The 20,089-nt window shown below is 35.8% G+C and overlaps 2 protein-coding genes across 2 annotated transcripts; one reads left to right on the forward strand and one right to left on the reverse strand.

Moving 5' to 3' along the window:
- Positions 1–1,069: 1,069 nt before the first annotated feature.
- On the forward strand, positions 1,070–4,394 carry LOC135696262 (uncharacterized). The gene has a single exon (XM_065215596.2). It carries the CDS (start codon positions 1,837–1,839, stop codon positions 3,277–3,279), a length of 1,443 nt encoding a protein of 480 aa, XP_065071668.2. The 5' UTR covers positions 1,070–1,836; the 3' UTR covers positions 3,280–4,394.
- Positions 4,395–4,550: 156 nt separating this feature from the next.
- Positions 4,551–17,234, reverse strand: LOC135696261 (sialin). Its single transcript, XM_065215595.2, has 10 exons — positions 16,417–17,234; positions 15,906–15,939; positions 14,124–14,323; positions 13,378–13,465; positions 8,918–9,013; positions 7,869–8,008; positions 7,067–7,213; positions 6,617–6,743; positions 5,594–5,832; positions 4,551–5,085 (listed from the first exon to the last, which is right to left on the reverse strand). Exons 1-10 carry the CDS (start codon positions 16,717–16,719, stop codon positions 4,885–4,887), a joined length of 1,575 nt encoding a protein of 524 aa, XP_065071667.2. The 5' UTR covers positions 16,720–17,234; the 3' UTR covers positions 4,551–4,884.
- Positions 17,235–20,089: the final 2,855 nt, after the last annotated feature.

Raw genomic sequence — 20,089 nt, forward strand, 5'->3', positions numbered from 1 at the left:
ACAGATTACGGAAATCATCGCCACACCCATTAAAGTAGCACCTGTTAATAGAAAACACCTTAGTCTACAAATTAACATTGTAATTAAGTATTCTTCCTCAAAATTCTCATTTAGAGCAGCGCACGGGAAATAAAATGCCTTTAAAGAAAGCATACTTGACATTTTATTAGTACATGCTGTTATCAGATACCTTAAGAATGGCAACTGTAAAATAAGGTGTCTTTGGGTGCATTGTTTTGAAGACTTTTTGTTCAATTATCTTTGTGTATTTAAAGTGTTTGAAAATTCGCACTGGAGCTTTGTAAAAATAGTAAATTGCTTCATGAAGTAATATTAAGGCATCACATCAAAGCTGGATGCAAAAATGGGAAAATGGGGGGTTTGCGGGCTTTTAGCCCAATGTGACGTGACTTGTAAAAGGTATCTTTAAAGTCAGATATTTAACCTTGGAAGTAGACAAAATGAGATTACACTAAAAAGTGAGTTCGAAGCTTGATCAAGCTTGCCTCTCCAATACTTTCACTCAAAAACTTCACTGAATGCTTCTTTCAGATTGTAAATTTCGAAAATTCTAAAAAGGCAAAGCTATGCTATAGAAGCCATTTTAGCATGAAATTAACCAAATTTATTAACTCCTGCTATCGCGACCGGAACTGTTTTTTTCCTTCATATTTCGAGTTTCTTATTACAGAATTCCATAATGGCGCCAGAAAGAATTTTCAAAATGTCTGATTACAAAAAGTTTCTTTGAAATTGGGAACAGTTCTAGTTGAAGTAGGACTTACGCTCAAAACTTGAGACAGGTCAACATTTGCATGTAAAACTTGACATTAAGGAACTTGAGCCCTTAATTATTGCAAGAATTAAAAATGGTGAATATCGGAGAAGCACTTTCCCTGGAAAGGCCTTACAGGAATAGGTCTATTGGTGTTAACTGGGTGCTTGAACACGCAATAGCTTACATATCACCAGAACAACATCACACCTGCTTTCCATTGTAACCAGAGATAAACGAGTGCTCTTTAGACAGGGTAGCATAGAATCTGTCAAGAAAATTATTGATGCGTTTTGGGTTACTGGTAGACCTATTGTTCTTGCTCCAAGCCTTTCAATTAGTGGAGCCTTTAGTGATAACTAGTTTATTAAAACCAAATGAACAAAAATACGTTATATGTGGAATTGTCAAACACAAGAAAACAAGTTTGTGCGATAACATTGTTTCTTCGCAGACTATACACAATTTGCAAAATTTCTTAGAGTTTTGCAAAATTTAGGGTACGATTCAAAACGTGTTTTAAGAGCATACTGATAAACTTGGCTGCAGAAAACACTTGGCTGAACATGTTTATGATTTAAACATAGATAGAGCAAAAACAAAGGAATTCGGAGGGCTGATTCAAACAGAGCATACAGGCACGGGCTTTCTAGTTTTCAACCATATTTGTAAGAAAGTGGAAAGTTTGAAAATAAAGATCATTTCGCTCGAAACATTGGATAGGAAGAAAATCGATTCTTGAGCAAGAAACTACTGGGTCAGTTATTAGACATTTTGACAGTGATTAGCAAGAGCTTATTAGATTGCACATATAATTGCCGGGAAGCAAACGAATCGACGCGAAGGAGGAGCTGACTATATCTTGAAGAAAGAGCCGTGGAAAAAATAGATATGTCTTGGGACACGGAGGCTATTTTCTTCTTGAAACTGTTTGTTGCAAGTTAAGTGCGATGAAAATAAGAAAGCCTCCAGCCAAAATCTGCCAGTATTAGAAGAAACATTTTAGCATTCTCTTATTGAAATTCGAGGACAAAGAAGGTAGAACGCTTGTGCACTCAAAGATGAGCAAAGTGGACTGGTTCCTAGCAACATTCCTCTTTATTCTAATGTGGACAAAAGCATTGTGCTTGGATCAAGAATCGCTTTTAAAAATACGCATCTTACTTGAAGAAAATCCTTTAATTGGTTGGATGGACAGAGATATGTATTCTTCATTAGACGATCTCGGATTCACAAGGAGGTCCCTTTCATATAAAGAAGTGAACAAGTCCATAATATATAACACACCCCATGCATATCATATCAAAAACCTTGCTTATAAAGCATTACGTGGTGAAGAAGTGAATTTGGCTGTTTTAGGAGGCTCAATATCAGCAGGAGCAACTTTGTATAAGACTGGCGATCAGAACAAAATATACTTCAAGGTTTTTGCGGAATGGTGGAACAAATTGTTCGGAACCATGACAAAGTCGAAGATGATATACAAGAACTTTGCTATTGGTGCAACTGGTAGCGATTTCTATGCATATTGTTTAAAGAACTACATAGCACCTAACGATACTGATTTGATAATCTGGGAGCTATCGGCAAATGATTATCATAGATTTGACAATCGGGATGTGCCACCGACAATGCCTTTGGAGCTTTTGATCCGCAATCTTCGGCGACTGGATTCTTCCCCTGCCATCTTCGCCGTACACTTCTTTAGAGGACAAGATTATATCAAAGAGGGTGAATGTAATAATCTAGAAGGCGACGGAGCAAATTACATCCTCAAGTATTACGGAGTTCCAGCAGTGAGTTGGAAGAGACTTGTCTGCCGAAAACTAATTGCTTCTGGATCAAAGGGATTTCATAAACTCTTTGCCAGTGACGATTCACATCCAAACGTTCTTGGGCACGCGCAGATGGCGTTCTTGATGATAGAATATTTTAGAAGGATGATTAAAGATGTGGTTTTAGATTTGATAATACCAGGTGAGGCAACTATGATGCCTACAAATCAAGTTTTCATTCCAAATGAGACACCGCTTCAATTGCCAAAAGTACTTTACACAAAATCTCAGCTTGTAGCCAGTGATCCCATCTGTTATACATTCAATGTTGCCAGCGAAGGAGAGCTACCAAAGAATAACATGAAAATCCGCGTCGTCCGTAACGATGGATACGCTGTTGCTGTAGCGCATGGGTTTTTAGTTCGCAAAGACAAGACACGTGGTCTTAGAACTAGATCTCAAGGTCATGAGCTACACTTGCTTGTTGATGTTCCTGTTCAGATTTCAGGAGACCAGCCAGACTGGATGATTCTTGTTGGGACATATTCGAACTTAGGCGGGGCTGTATTCTTTCTAAATGGTCACTTAAGCCGCGTCATCGAAACACAGAAGTACGCTTATGGAAGTATCGTTGCTGCAGTGGCAACACATGTACCCCCAGGAAAGCATTTGCTCGTGATCAAATCTTTGAGCAAAGGTTTTTTCTTGTCATCGTTAATGCTTGGTTAAAAAAGATAGATAGAAACTGTTTCCATTTCTGGAACCCGCCAATGATTATTCCAAAGCAAGCACTATTGCATAGGCCGGATTAACAAGAGGAATATTTGGGCTATAGCCTCAATAAGAGAATCTCGAACTCAATACCGGTGGATAAATAATTGCATAAGCCGGTTATTACATTCACTTTTAATCGTAATAATCTTGCTAGATAGAAACTGTCGCTGTTTTCTAAACCCAACAATTATCATTCTAAAGAAAGTACTGTTGCATAGGCCGGATTCACAAGAGGAATATTTAGGCTACAGCCTCAGTTAGAGAATGTCGAACTCAATATCGGTGGTGAAATCGTGATTATTTTGAAACTATAAATATAAAACTCCCTAAGTTTTATACAGCAACAACGTAATTTGTGTAGATAGCGTTGTAATAAATAAATAATACTTGGCACAGTATTTAATGTTGAAAGGTTTTCATTGCCTTCTTTGAACCAAGATTTTTACATCGGTGGAATGACCATTATTTGTTTAGTCTATTTTATACTTTACGCGGTTTCAGTTTATTGAAAATCTTGATAAATAAAGTCTTGTATAAAAATGTACATTGATCTTTGTATATCGTTTTATTTATTACTTCAATTTAATTTAAATAGCAGCATTGTGGTGAAAAACAAGATATTTTGCCAAATACCGATTTACTTTGTTCTGAAACTCTAAATTTTCTGCTGGACTGCTAGGCAATATTGGTTTGAGTTTGAAATTGACTTTGAATTAAGAAAGAATCAAAATGTACAACTGCACTGTTGGTCGAGATGGATTCTTATTACTTTCATTCTAAAAGATAATATAGTTTTCACTCTAAATTTCAAAGTTAATGTAACCCCGAACAATAGCTGTTAAAACGTACCTCTACCAGGTTCTATTGCTTTAGTTTTACTAATATGTGATCTCGTTTATCATAATTCAAAGTTTGTTAATTGTACAGTTTCTTTCAAAACGTACACAAGATCATTCTGTCGTGTCCCAATTTAAGTATTTGCAAGTAGAGGAGGATATAGAAAATTGAATGTGATTCTTTATAATTAAAAACAATTACTTATTTGTGTAGAAATATTAACTTACAAAACTATTAGGGACAAAATATATACTTTTATTTATTTACAGTGGACTTCTTACTTTAGTATTTCAAATGAAACAAATTCACGGCCAATACAAAAATACTAGTATACAATTTACCATAAATTGTTTTCATAAATTTTTAAATCTTATTATTTGTTTAAAATTTTGTCTTAAAGCTTCCTTTAAATTTTAAACAATATGAAATATTAGTCCAGTCTTTTGACGATATATAGGTAAATTCCTATTTTGGAACTATGACATAAGGGAACACTGCAAAAATCAGCTTGCTTTTGCGCAAAATGTGCTTAACTAAATCTTCAAATGTTCAAATTTTTCGGCCCCATTCTTGAACCTGTTAATGTGAAGAAATTTCATCCCTTGCTTTGCGGTTTGCAAGAAGGAGCTTCCATAGAACCAATTTCATAGCTCTAAGAATAGATGCTACACTATGACGAAGCTCGGGAATCTGCTAACTTTACATCGATGACTTCATTTTCGGTCACCTGTGATCTTCCAAAGAGTTCTCAAGCGACTTCGACTTTGTCAACACATTCTCATTCTCAGTCTCTTCGTCTCCTAGTTCGACATAATAACTTGCCCATGGCTGAATTTCTCCTGATGCAAACAAAGTGAAAACGATTATACCAAAGATGCTGATTGCTCCCATTCCCAGAAAAACCAATTGCCACTGACTTGGTTTCTAGTAAAAGATAAAGAAACATTTTTTTAAATTTGCTTTAAGACACTTAAAAGTGAAAGGAGGATAAGAGAATTTATGAGAACCAAAGCAAATAAACTATGAAAACTTTTATTTCAGAAAATCGGAATAGAATTATTCAATTGTTCATGGCCTTTAATACCGCGCGCATTTGCCAGAAATAATCTCACTACGCTTTTCAAATCCACCTCTAGAAAAGAACAACTTTTTCCAATCTTGAAAACATAGACCAGTAATATTAATGACCAAATATTGGCAAAAAGATTTTCTACAAAAAAATGTCAGTTCAAACAAAACTGACCCACAGTCGTTTTGGATTTATCACTTAGTATCATGGCACTGTGGTACCGGAAAAGTGCACCATTTTACTGTGCAGTAAATACTGTTCTGCTTTTTTGTTTATGTTTAAATTTTGTTCCCATTTTAGAACTTTTTAAAATAGAACTTTTTAAAATGCAAGTTCACGTTTTGTCGGATGAATGATACTCACTTCATCTCTTGTCAAAATCCCAACAAGGGACGGTCCGATGAATCCAGGAGACGTCGAAATGCAATTAGAAAAGCCAATGATTATACCAGCGTACTTTGGTGCAATATCCAATGGATTGACCATGAACCCAGTAAAGGAAAATCCAAAAAAGGCAACTGCAATGCACATGAATGCAACTGCTATTTCGGATCGCTCTGGGAATCCAGCCAGAATGATGAACGATGACGAGCCTACCATTCCTGACAAAATCAAATCTTTCATTACTGATGTCATACTAAATTGTTATTTACAGCGAGCAAATAAAGCTATTTGAGTTATTTCCAGTCTTAAAATGAGGATGGGAGAGTCTACAAAATTTGGATATTGAAATTTCTGACAATCTATTTAACTATAATGTACATAATCTCCTGGGCTACCCGTTCCTACAGGCATCCTTTCACAACCTCTATTAGCAGCTTGGAGTTCTAGTTTCTCGATCGATCGGTATCCTCCAAAGAAAAACTGCCTAAACATGTCCAGCAGATATTCAAGCTTGGAGGTGTTGTTTCTAACGGAGTTAATGTAGCCATAACGGAGAGATGTAAACTGTTGTTTTAACGCACAGCATGATTCACGTATACGCGTAGTTTCTTCGGAATAGACTTGCCAATAGATATTTGAAAATCATAATTTTTACTTGTTGAATAGATAATGACAACGCTTCTTGTCACATCACTCAGAAGCTACTATCCGTTGCCTTAAAATGCACTGCCTTTCGACAAATTTTGGCGGCCACATAAATTACCACTGGTTGGATAGATTGTTGACCTAGGTCATCCAATCTCCTTTTCACAAATAAAATCTACTACTCCAACTAATTCTTAACGATTTCTTAATTACACCACGGCGCACAACAACTTTCTAACTGAAACGTTTATCTTGCAGGATATAGTGCCTTTGAATCAACAATTTACGTTTTTCTTTAAAAATATGCTTTGAAAATATCACATTTGATAATTCTTACCATCTTTATGAACATCTTACCTGAGACGTACAATAATTTTCTGACGTAAACTGTTTTCATGTAACGTCGAAGAAAATCTGCCAGAAATCCACCAATTAAAGTCATTATCGACATAAATAGCCAAGGAAGAGCAGCAAGCACGCCAGTCTAAAATGCAAAAAAGCAAGTTAATTTAACAGAACAACCCTGTCACTCTTTGTGTTTCTTTGCCTTGACGCAAATTAGTGTCAGCTGATATCCAATGCTGCATAGGATAGCGATAGATAACATAGCACAACAAAGTCTCACTATCAACTTCCACTAAACTAGAATTGTAACTTCTCATATTGTATAGCAAGCATTTACAGGCCTAGGTTCGAACTCAGCATGAACCAACTGGCAATTATTTGACTTCTATCATCACATTTGTGAATGAGAGAAAACCCCTTTTAATCCCAAAGAATGATAGCTTTTAAAAAAAATTCAGTTACCGTAGCGATGTTGAATTTGTGAACGTCACGCAGAAAAAGTGGCATGCAGACCAAGAGAGTGTAATAACTGCAGTCAAATGCAAAATGTGCTACGACAATTGCCCAGACCGGTCGGCTTTTTACCATAGCCAACCAGGGAACTGAATCCTGCAAAATAGTAAAACTCGACTTAATAAACTGATCTGTTCATAATAACAATCGATCGAAGGAATCTAGACAAGCAATTGTCCTTTAGAACCAGATTCGATCAAACGAGAAATGACATCAAATTGGCAAGACAAAGACAAATTGCTATTTCTGGTTTTGGCTAGTTTTGTGGATGTACAAATTTTGTTGGCACACGATTTTCTTTAATTTCTATTCATAATTTTGCCAGCTACCTAAAAGAATCAAGCATTTTCAATGAGCCAAACTCCAATAACCTCCTTCTTTTGACTAAATCCAAAACTGCAGTTTTTATGAAATTCAAAAAAGTTTTAAAGCTTGATTCTTCGTTGGAGAGAGACTGCTTTATCCCCAGCTTTATGAATTCGTCATACATGATACAATTTTTGACTTAGTGATTTGAATTGCGTTGAATTAGATTGAATATCAAATTAAATTGGATTGAACATTGAATTTAATTGAATTTAATTGAATTAGATTGAATATCTAATTAAATTGGATTAAACATTGAAATGAATTGAATTGAATTGAATTGAATTGGATTGAACAATGAATTTGATTGAATACTATCAAGTTTGATATGATTGATTATTGAATTAAATGAATTGAATTGTTGAATTGAGCTTATGAAACTTACTGTTCTATTCCCTTCGCTGCTTTTTTCTGGCCTAGTCGCTAGTATGATATGCTTTTCTTCGGCTGTAATAGTCGGGTGAGTCTCAGGTGTCTCATAAACGAAAAAGTTCCATAGAAAGAACCAAGACATCCCAATGATACCTACCAAAATGAAAGAAATTTTCACAAATATCCAAGCTATGTTAAAAATTAATGACTTGGCTTTGAAAAAAGGAAAGATTTGAGTATACTGAAGCTTTTCGTCATTTACATTTGAGTATACTGAAGTTTTTCAAATCCATTTTTGATTTTTGCACCACTAAAATATTGTTTGCAAATTTCTTGACTCTGTTATCCTAGGCCTCAAATTATCGTCAAGTGACTTTCTTTGAACTAGCCCAACTAAAAGCTTGCACCTAAAAAACATTTTTAGAGAATTTGGTCTCTGAGCAAATCAAACATTGTTTCAAAAAAGAGTTAGTGAGAACATGCAAGTTTTGTCCAAAATGTTGGGGAATTGTTTGCCGTGTGAGATTCTTCGAAATGATTAAGGAAACATTTTTTGGGTGAATAAATGGTTGTAAGGTGAGATTGGACGAACACTTCTAGAAGAATGAGAATAAAATATAGCATTGCTCAATATGAAACAGCGTTTGGGTATAAGCCATGCATTGCTGGGAAGACAACTTTAAATATTGCTTTCATTCTATCATGTACGTTGGCAATTTTCAATGCCATCTGCAATTTTCCCGGCAACAATGCTGTTAAATCCGATTTGCGGCTATTTCGAAATAAGGGATTATTCATTCTCTCACAGCGTTGTAGCTATAGGTTTTCCTGAAGTCGTTGCAGCCTCATAACTGCACTGTAGCGCTTGGCCTTAATGAAATAGCATTTGTTCAAATTCTCTCACTCTCTCATACTTTTATATAAAACGTTTGATTATATGGAAGAATGAACATTGATAATGCCTTTCACAGGTAATGTTGATGCTTCCAAAAAGGTTGAGACCTCGTTGATATGTTCATAAGTATGAAAACCTTTGTACTGCAACAGACAAAAGAAACTCACCAAAAAAGTAAAACACAGATGGCCAACCTCCTGAAAAACCATAGACTGAAAGAAAGCCAGAGATAGGCATTGCAACAAGCATGCCGCCAGATAAACCTAAAACACAATTGATAAGATGTGAATAAAACATTGATTTGCCAGAGTTTGAGACAGCAAAGCAAGAAGTTACTTATCTGTCCTTCTTCCAGATATCTTCAAGAAAGATTTCCCCAATACCGTAAATCCTCGAATTGCCCCCCCCCCTCGAATTAGCCCCCACTGCTACCGTAAATTCTCGAAATTGGACCCCTCAACTTGATGATTTTTGCCATCTGAGGTTGCCTATGGCATTTTGTTGAATTACCGCAACAAATTCATACTTTTAGTAATAATTAATTAAATGTTCATCAAGAAATTTCTACTTAAATAAATGAAGGCTTTCAATAATGTCTTCTTAATGTCTACAATAATTTTATAAGCCCCCTCGTATAAGCCCCCCTCGAATAAGCCCCCATCAAAAAATACAGTATCAAGAATAAATAAGCCCCCAGTTTGCTAATTCGAGGATTTACGGTATGAAGGAACCGAATCAGACGGATAAAGAGGCTAATATTGGGGCCCAGATTTATAACTCGACAGAATGTGCGAAAAACGCCAGACAACGCGTGTGACCTCGAAACATGATTTGCTCAAAAGAAGCAAGCATTATGCATTTTACGGCGCATATTCAAGTAAGAAATGTCTTGAAGAAAGCCTAAGGAATCAATCAGAGAGAATGCCCTAAAATCGAAAAGATTTTATGTAGTTTTGAACAAGCTACAGACCAAGACATAAATCCATTAACAATGCAAAACGAACCTATTTACAAATGTACGTATGAAATTTATCAAAATAACTGACAGATCTGCTAAAGAGTGGTACACGCGCAGAGCTGGCGCTTAGAGCAGGACGGTTCCAGGTTGAACTCTGAGTTTCACGACCAACCGTCCTGTTCTCGACATTAAAGTATTGAAAGTTAGTTATGTTCCTGTTCGTGTTTATTTTTATGAGTTGCATTTCTGATTTATGACAAATCTCTCGCCAAGTTATGGTAACCCAATACACTCAAACATTGCATGAAAATCTTAACTTTTTTAAAAAAGCTTAGCAAAAGACAAGTAAAATGAAATATACTTTCAAAAAATGATATATCCGAAATACAATATAGATAATGTTGTCACATACAGGAGCGGCAGAGCGAATCTCGAAGCGGAGAGGGGGGTTGGGAGGATTTCAAACTGAAACTTGAGATGCAAACAATTAATACGAATTAAATTGAAAGCTGGTCAGCATTCGCCGGGAAAGTGGCTAAAGCCTTCCTACACCAAAGCCCCCACCCCCCCCCCCCCGGCTCTGCCGCCCCTGACGTAGCCATGAACAGAACTGAAATAAAACTAAAGCTGAGATGGTAAGCAGAAGTGTCGCAGAACGGTGAACTTGGAAAACATTGGTATAATGATTAAATGGAGAAAAACATTAAATGTCTTGTTTTGGTTCTGTGCTACACTCAGTTTTCAGATGAACACATAAGAACGACATAAATCAGAACGACATTGTATTGTTTTTCACTAACTGTATATTATGGCTAATTTACAATCGGCGAGCTATGATATTGCCGGTTTCTTGCAACTTCCTCTTTAACGAAATTTTTCCGTTATGGTTATTCAAATGTTATCAAAATGTAAAAACATTTGATGAATATTCTTGTTCATGGGCAGTTTAAGAGATAACTTAGAACAAGCACTTGTCATTTTCTTCTTTTGGACCTCACAATAGCGTTCTCAATTAAGGGTCAAATACGTCTATGTGTGATTGAATTCCGTGAAAGATGTCCTTAATTCTAGGAGTTTCCCCGTTTTCTAAAAATATAAAATGATAACTTTGTGTTTCTTAAGCTATACCTAAAATAGCAAAATTTTTGCTAAAAGAAAAGAGAAAAGCAAATATGCTTTTAATGCAACCATGAAAGACCATCATATTTTGAGCAAATAATTGTCAAAAGTCAATCCCAGGTATAGATTGATTAATATATAATAATCAACCATAAACGGTAGAAAATACTCTCCTTATTGACTCTGAATTCATTTTTCGACCTGATCTGCCTCGTACCTCGTATTTTCTTTGCTAAGCTAGATAAGCACAGGCGAAATTTCAAGACAGCTGCTTTGATGTCTTTAGAATCCCACCTTAATCACGACCACAAGGTTGAGCACAAGAAATGATTGATGGAGATCCGTAAATGATACGAGTGGATCTTATGGATGGGGCAGGGACGCCGGGGGGGGGGTGGTTACGGGGGTCAACCGCCAATGTTGCTTTTTTATAGGAGGGGCAAGGGAGGCTAAAGTGCCCTTCTTATAGAAGTTTTTTTGACGCCGGCCATTCGTAGGAAATCAATTAGATTCATATACAATCCTGACTGTAGTGCCTTATTTATGACGACGTTTCTCAAACTTGTAAAGAAATTTCTTATGCCAAATAGTAGCCGATTTCTAAGATACTGACAGATGTTCGAAAGAAAATGACAGTTAAGAAAGAATTGTTGATAGCTGGGCATTATTTTTCAAATGCCCTTTTGTTAAAGCCTGCCTCCCTGTACTTTGGCCGTTCCGGTGTTCTTGGATTTTTTCATATTATGGCACTATAAGATTCTTCTGCGGGAGCTTTCTCTGTTGACACAATTTTGCACCATTTCTTGAAAAAACAACATATGAGGATATTTCGACCTTACAAAATTTTACTCATAATGGCTGACCAGCTCAGGTGACAGATTTTTGCAGAGAATCACTCTTAGGTTTGATCACAATTTTACTCCAGTTCTGAAAAACGATGTGGAAAAACCTTGAAATCGCAACCTCTTCCTTCTTTTAAGGGTTTTTGACCATATTCACCAGCAAATTGGTTACCAGCAATCTTGGCCAAATGTTTCAAGTTTGTTACGTTGACCAAATATCATTAAGAGAGCAACGAGTCTGATGACGCGTCATTCAATCCCACACGTGTCACCAATGTTAGGTTTAAAGTCATCATAAAGCATCAAAGTATCCGAAATTTCACGCTGCGTCAAATTGGACAGTCATATTGGCGTGCTAGCAAAAAATGGACGGCAGGTTTTCTAATTTGTTCAACTTTTGTTTCTCAGATTCCTTCTCAGATTCCTTAAGATATAATTTCAAAAGCAATTGCTCAACACCTGCTTGGCCTACTTGTCCCCGCCACATGCATTGACAACTCCAAGTAACAATATCCTACTTTCGGAAGGCAAAATAGTCAATGTCAAGTTACCTTCCTTTCTAATTCTCTGATGACATAGACCACGCATCTGCAAATAACTTAATCATACCAAAGCCATGTTTATCTATTAGATGCTCATTATAAAAACAACCCATCGGTGTTTTCAATACTCTAAAAACACAAAAAATGACCTAGAGATAAAATAAAATGCTGCTATTCAATTGTGTCGATTGTATAGGAGCCCAAAAGATCATGGTGTAGCAGAGACTTACTCAAACGCTAAGTTTCCCCTGAGCTTATTCGGTTTCGCCATTGGAGCTTATTTAGAAAACGACATCACACTGGGTTTCGTGACTATGAAAAGAAATTAGCACGGCTAGCACACCGTTAATGGCTCATTATTCTATATTCAGTAGTTTGTTCTCAATCTGCAAGGATCTGATCTGAAATTCACAGACAGCGGTTCAAAAATCTCTCTTAGTACATTATGAATATACTAAATAGCTAAATTTAACTCTCTGCATAGGCGCTAGTATTCGAGTCGAAACAGAAAATAACTGCTGAGAATTCAGCAAACCTCCACAGCTATCAGGATATGTTTAAAGGATGTCTGTTTGCGGAGAACTGCTAGATTTTTCTGTTGTTATTGGGAAATCTCAAACAACTTTTAATCTCATGCAAAAATGGACGGGAAGCGGAAAACTTTGATCCATACTATACGCGTAGAAGCAAAATGACTTCATTTTCGCATAATATTAAAGTTTACCACCAGAATTCTTAGATGATCGACTTTCAATAAAAGCCTGGAACATACACTACAATAACTTCATTTTGTACTTACAATTTACTTCGTGCATCAGCGCTGCACTTGTTTATGGTCCAATTCCAACACCTTTCTGAAAATTACCTACCGTTGCTCATTGAATACAGTTTCCTTAAATTTCCAGGATAGAAAATCAAGGCTGGACTTTTCAAATAATCTTGGACATGTTTCTGGCTCGGTATCGTGTTGTATTGAAATTTTCCCCAAAAAGACAGTATCTTTGAACTCCATCTCAAAGCATCATTGCTGAGATAAGTTAGGAACTTTGGATAATCGTTTAGAATTCCAAGCTCAAATTTTCAGAATCTTTTTTTAGCGAAAACAGACATATGCTGTATATTGCAATAATTACTGAGACGAGTGAAAAAAAGTAAATGCTCCCTACCTGCCACAGTAAAGGAAATAAGGCAGCTTTTTTCGTGGGCTGGAGACCAGTAGCTCCAAATCACGTGATTTGTAGGCAGTGCAACACCCTATAAAATAATGTTACAAATTTATAAACATTTTAAGAGGCAAATCGACCTAAACTGCTACTGATATTTTCTAAGCAGAGAAACTTAGAAAGAGAAGTAAATTATATGTAGTAATGCAAATTAAGTTCAAATTTGAATGTAGTTAGATATCAATAGAATGTGAGCTGAACATGACAGCAAAGTTTTTGATCGCTTCATTTGAACATTTATGTTTGTAACGTTGTTTAAATCATGTTTGAATTTCATGATCATTCATAAACCGTTCGTTATAAAAACTCTTGTCTAGAGAACGTCATTATCTAAATGAATAAATAAGACGAGGAAGAAGCTTGAAGAAGAAATTCCCACTTTGTCACTTCGCCATTTTATAAAAGAATCATAAACACATTTACATTTCCCCGAATTATAAATTAGCAAAGAATTGACTTAATGAAACGTATCTGGATTATAACACTAAGAAGCAGATAACAACCAATAAAATGACGATGAATCACGTCACAAAGACTCACCTGATATCATAGGTCAGATAAATCATGCACGAATTAGGCTTGAGTACGACCCTCTGAGTACCCCAATATCAATCAAGAGCAAATTTATAACGATCACATTACAATGATACGAATATATATGGTGCGAGGAAGTAAAAGAGCTCTCTTACCAGTGCTAGTCCTTGCAAAACTCTTGCAACAACAAAAAGAGTGCAGTTGTATCTAACCAGCATTGGAAGGCAAGTATGGATGGCTGAAGCAACTAGTATCGCGTAGCCCAATACTCTTTTGGCGCCTATTCTTAATGCCAGCCATCCACCAGGAATTTGCAAAACCAAATAGCCGTAGAAAAAAGCACTCAAAATGATGCCTTGAGGATAGAAACAAAATTGATAAAATTCTAGATATCACTTGGATTAAAAAAACTTTTAGGTGAAATGGAAGCTTGGTACAAGCAGATAAAAACGTGCGGTCGTGTTGAAAAGTAGGTAAATGCAATTCCCGGATAATTCCATTGTGTTTTTTTGCACCAATGTCCAACTAGGCAATCCTTCAGATGACAGTTGATATTTAAAAGAGATAACGAGAAAGTTGGCTCTTTTCTCAACACTCTTTTCATTAGCCTTAACGAAGTAAATATCTGCAAAAATTTTGTGTGAAATGAAATATAATTTCAAAAGTTCTCAGCGTTAAAAAGACTTGAGGAATTTTCTCCCTGTTTGGCTCCCCTTCCCCAACTTTCATTCCTCCAATTTATAAAATATATTATAGTTAAACTAAAAAAGACTAGTTAATACATCGAAAGGTACTAATCAGCACATTAAGTCAGTCAGACCAAAGTATACTAGAACATAACAAATAAAAATAACTTCATAAAGACAAATTTATTTGCTTTCTAAAAAATAGTCTAGAAGAAAAATGCTTCTTCTTAAAATGGCTTTATTACAAAAGGATCATTAACAGCCAAATTGTAGCTGGAATTCGTATGCTTTAGGCATATTTATATCATTAATGCATCTTCTAAAAACTTCAAATTTTTCTGTTCAAACTGGTAAGACATTCCTTTGAAGTTATAGACATGATTAGAATAAAAACATTAACAGCCAAATTGTAGCTGGAATTCGTATTCTTTAGGCATATTTATATCATTAATACATCTTCTAAAAAATTCAAAATTTTCTGTTTAAACTGGTAAGACATTCTTTTGAAGTTATAGACATGGTTAGAATAAAAACATTAACAGCCAAATTGTAGCTGGAATTCGTATTGTTTAGGCATATTTGCATCAATAAAGCTTAATCTAAAAAAGCGAGATTTGTCTGCTTAAACTTTGTCTTTAGTTATGGGCATGATTCTAATAGGAACATTACCAGCCAATTTGTAGCTGGATTTTTGATCGTTTAAGCTCATTAGCATATGCACATATTATCATCTGTTTTGACGACATTCAATAAGACAGCTACTCATAGGCAGCGAAATGATAGCCAAAGCAGCTGTAGCGACGTTGTCAAATATGATTGTCAATCAATGGACTTAAATCGCTGTAAATGCCTCGTCTCTTTTACTTCAATCATACTAGGAAAATTTCACCCTGTCTCTTCAAGATATGCTGGCTCAGTCTAAAATGTTATAAAAATGAAAGGCTTTTGAAAAAAGAAACAGAAAAAAACTTGATTTAACAATATTTAGTTTTGAAACAAAATCCCCGTCAAATGTTTGGCTATTTGTTTAAATAGCTACCTTTATAAAGCTCTAAACAATTTGTGATATAGCTTTTTAGCTTTTTAGCATATCGATATAACTTATCGTGCTCTTGCATTTAGCAAACCAGCAGTTTATGCACACGATATTTGGAATTCTTCACAGGTAGCCATCTTGTTTGGGATTTCACGGGTGGTAGATCAATCAAGCAAAGCTACTGAATAATGGATACTAGGTATAATAACACTGACCTTTCATCTTCGAGTCCCAGTGAAATTCGGGGGCCTACAGGATTAATATGATAGTTTTTAAAGATAATAAGATGCTACGCATATTTTCAAATAGGGTTTTTGCTATTCTTTTATTAATTTTCTATTTCACTGTAGACAGCCAAGGCTGTACGTTAAGCATATATCAACATGCATTCATCACCAGCGATTTCGCAACAATCATAAAATAACTTATTTGTATAAAGTTAATCATTCTGATTCAAGAAAGACAATTTTTTTTATTTTATATCAATGACATAAATGCCCCTCCTTTATCTAAGTTTGTTTGTGTCCTACCTCCGACCCTCTAATGTCCAAAAGAATTTCTCACAGAGGTAAACTGTTAAGGCAAACTGTAAGTGAAAAGTTCTAGAAAAACCACATAATTGCAAGGAATGCATTAATATGCTTTGTGCAATATCGGTGGTAACAAGTGCATGTTTCTATTTGCTCAAATTAAAATTGATGAGGAGTTAACAAGGTTACTTCTTACCTTTGTCACCCATTTGCCATCCTCCTTCACTCTCCTCTTCGAAGACATCGCAACTATAGCCACGCTTAAGCATGACCTCTCACAGTTCATCAACAAAAATCCCCAAAATACCAAGAAACACAAGATATATCTTTTAGGAATCGCCCAACACCATCTACTTTTACCCTTTCCATCTTCTTGGGTATTCTCAACCTGTTTTTTATTGCTCGGAGAAAGCTCTCCATCAATTTGTTTATCTTTATGAACATCCCGTTCTTGCAAAAGCAATCCTTCATGTCCTTTTAATGTTCGATCTTTTTCCATGGCTCTCAGATATGGAGCAACTGTTCATTTTTTGTATAGGAAAATTATCATTAGGATCCTAGGTCTCATACAACAACATACAACAACTCTTCGCTTGCGTTCCATCATCTCCGCGTCGTTTCAGATAGGGATGCTAAAATACGCTCTGATGCCACCCGTTTGAAGACAAAGGATCTGGTACCAATGAATGTTAGGTCAATAGATGAAACTAGACAGGTCGCTGCAAGGCTAGCCTCATTTAACGTACAATTACACGCAGGAGATAAGTTATGCTTATCCAGCATTGCACAAAACTATTCCAAGAACATCTTTTATGGAACCTATTTTCTTTATAACTTCATTAATTTCTCTCTTATCAGCACTAGAGGCCAAGTTTGCATCTTTACTCAGAGCTTCATACACCTTTAGGGTACTTTATCAAATCATTAACGCACAAAACGTTTTCAATAAGTGTTTTCTGACTGAAAGTTAGAAACAGAGTAATCGGGACTTCCAATCACCCCGTCCCGAATTACTAATGATATTAAATGATTCATAAAACAGAGCAAGTTGTCTGGTCGCAATAAAAAAATTTCTTAACATCTCAAGCAATATGGATCCCATAAGGAATTTTAAACTTGTTCTGAAACTCTTTGTTAAGAGCCAAAATTCCTTATTCTGAAATACTTTATGAAGAGAAAAACAGGGTCATGTTTAAACAAAATGCCTATTTTAATGAAATCTCCAGTGGCCTAAAACGCTTCAGCAATTCTACTACCTTTCAAACTTTGATCATTTAGAACATTGTCAATTAAATAGTTAAACAAACATTTACTGTCTGTCTGTGATATCTTAGTAGAGAAGCTTTTAGTACAGAAAAATAATTCATCTCGGCTGATGGTTCTTCCTTTGGGAGAAGAAATAATTTGGGAGAGGCTCATCTTTCAAAAAGATAGAAAATATCAACAGGGTTGGGATAATATCATCTTGCATACCTTGATGCCTTTCCTACAAGAGATAAAGACGTATATATTTTGAATAACTTATTTTAGGTTTTAGCAATTTCAAAAGCTAATAAAGTTTTGAACTCTTTAATTATTCTATTTACAAGGTTTACATCGATGTATACATAAAGTATTCCAAGAGAGTCTGAGAAGAAAAATTTTTAGTTTCAGCTACGGCCAGTTACTTAGAACCTGGGTTTGCAGTAACATTTAACATAATGACACAAATGACCAATAGCAGAGAGGCAAGATTCGATCCTTGTAGCATTCCACACTTGTAGATTATGATACGAAGATTTCAGAGATTTTCGGAGATTTTTTACATTTAAAACGTATTTACATTTGGCTGTTGATAAGTTGCAGGTTCAACCTAAGACAATTTTATAAAGCCTGCTACACAGTTTTCATTCTCTCACTCCTGATTCAAATTTCACATTCATACGATACCAAGACATTTTCGATGACTTAAATTGCTGATTTTAAACTGATCTTTGACTACCACTGTCTTCAAGGAGATATTTAAGTGGCAATCGCAACATCTACAAATATATGTATCTGGTAACATTCAATTCATAAGGAGAGTTTATGGAGTGTATTATTTCATAATTCCCATGGAAAATTATGTTCTTTTTGCACATCCAAGACACTGGACACATCCGTTAGCCCTCTTTAATGCTTGACCGTACTAGCGATCAGGGCCTATTTTATGGAAATTTTCCAAGACCGCACTTTAAGAAAAGAAGGCTGTATATGAAAGCATGGAATTTCAAAATATCGACCGTTGCCGTAGAAAGTGTTTTCATTTATTCGTGTGAAACAAAAATTTTCAACAAAACACGATTACAAATATGTTTTGTTTACGCTTTTACGCCATTTGAGAGCAAAAAGCTGATTGGCTGTAACATTTTTCGCTTTTGTTGGACCAGATTAATCTGGACCAAGCAACTTGCGCTACGATTAATGGATATTTTGTACTGTTCTATTATGTTATAAAGTTTCAAAACTCTATCAACAGAAAAATATATCTATAACAAAAATATAACTAAAATGAAAAAACCAATGCCACAAGTTTGAATTTCCAAGACCACATTTTGGATTTCCAAGACCACAAAATGTGGGAAAAACCACACTAAAATAGGCCCTGCTAGCGATACAGCCACAAGAACAGATATGAGCACAAGGGACTCGTGCCCCAGCAAAGACTGGCTTGAAATAAGCATGCGCACGAGCACAAGAAAATCGACAAGGACGTTCAAGCGACGATAGCAAGTGTATGAGCTTGTTATTTGTTGCTAGTTGGGACTAAGTTTAAAAGAGAAGCAAGCACGGACGTATCTGAGGCAAACATCGTCGATAATCAAAAAGAAAATCCCTCCTTTCATTGTTCACTTGCTTAATTTGAGCATGTTTGTGTTCACTGGTGATATCAAGAGCATTTGCCTGATTTGAATCAGCAAGGCTTTATTTACGATCTTCTGAATGCTATGCATATTCATTGAATCAGTTGCCTTTTCTTAGAAGCTGTTAGGTTCTGTTCCCATTGCTGTGAACACCACTAGGATGTAATTGGACTAGCGATTGACCTTTTGTCTTGCTATCAGAAATGAACTGTGCATCCTTAGGGCCATACAGAGAAAACATATTGCAGCACATTTGGCTTGAAATGAGTATCACCTTAATTGGTCTTTCCACAAACAATAGTGCCTAAAGCCTCCAAGATACGAAACATCCGACATGTGCGAGTTTACTGCAGTTACCAGATCCCTAAGATAATTTAACAATGCATTGCGTGCTCGTTTATCCGAACATCTATGAATATAATGCGATAAGAGACGTTCGGATTAGCGGAATGTTCGGATAATCAAGGATAAGATTTTGGTCTGGAAAAATCATTCACAAAATATGAGAAACAGTCACAAATATAATTTCAGTTTCGAGTAAAATGGCATAAAAGATTGAACGGTGCGTGCTGCTCAGATCATCTCACTATAGCTCCATTAAAAGAGATACCAAGAAAGTTCATTTTAAGACTCCAATTTAATTGGGAACGAGATTTGATAAGTCTGCTGTTGAATATCTCACCTAAAGCGTTGTTCGGAGAGACGCTGTTCGGATTTTAAAGGGTTCAAAGAAACGAGGGTCCACTGTACTCTCGTCGCATGGGGATTTACTAGGTGTAGCAGGTTGATGTGGATCTATGCTTACACTGTCAACAATTTGAATTCATGATTAAGCAATTATAAAGAATACAACCGTCTTATCAGCAACACATGAAGCAAATGTGTTTTATGTATTCTTACTCACAAATGTCGATGTTGACGAAGGACGTTGTCTTCGATATCCACTTTTCTTCATCACGCATATCCTGATTTCCCCTCGTAATCATG

The sequence above is a fragment of the Rhopilema esculentum genome, chromosome 14 (genome assembly GCF_057945365.1).
Source record: "Rhopilema esculentum isolate cy_ngs chromosome 14, ASM5794536v1, whole genome shotgun sequence".
Lineage (NCBI taxonomy): Eukaryota > Metazoa > Cnidaria > Scyphozoa > Rhizostomeae > Rhizostomatidae > Rhopilema > Rhopilema esculentum.

Coding starts and splice junctions, on each gene's coding strand:
- LOC135696262 (XM_065215596.2), top strand. CDS start 1,837: ATGAGCAAAGTGGACTGGTTCCTAGCAACATTCCTCTTTATTCTAATG.
- LOC135696261 (XM_065215595.2), bottom strand. CDS start 16,719: ATGGAAAAAGATCGAACATTAAAAGGACATGAAGGATTGCTTTTGCAA. Junction 14,324..15,905: donor CTGGGACTCGAAGATGAAAG/GTCAGTGTTATT, acceptor TCTATCCTCAAG/GCATCATTTTGAGTGCTTTT. Junction 8,009..8,917: donor ATCTGTGTTTTACTTTTTTG/GTGAGTTTCTTT, acceptor TCATTTTGGTAG/GTATCATTGGGATGTCTTGG.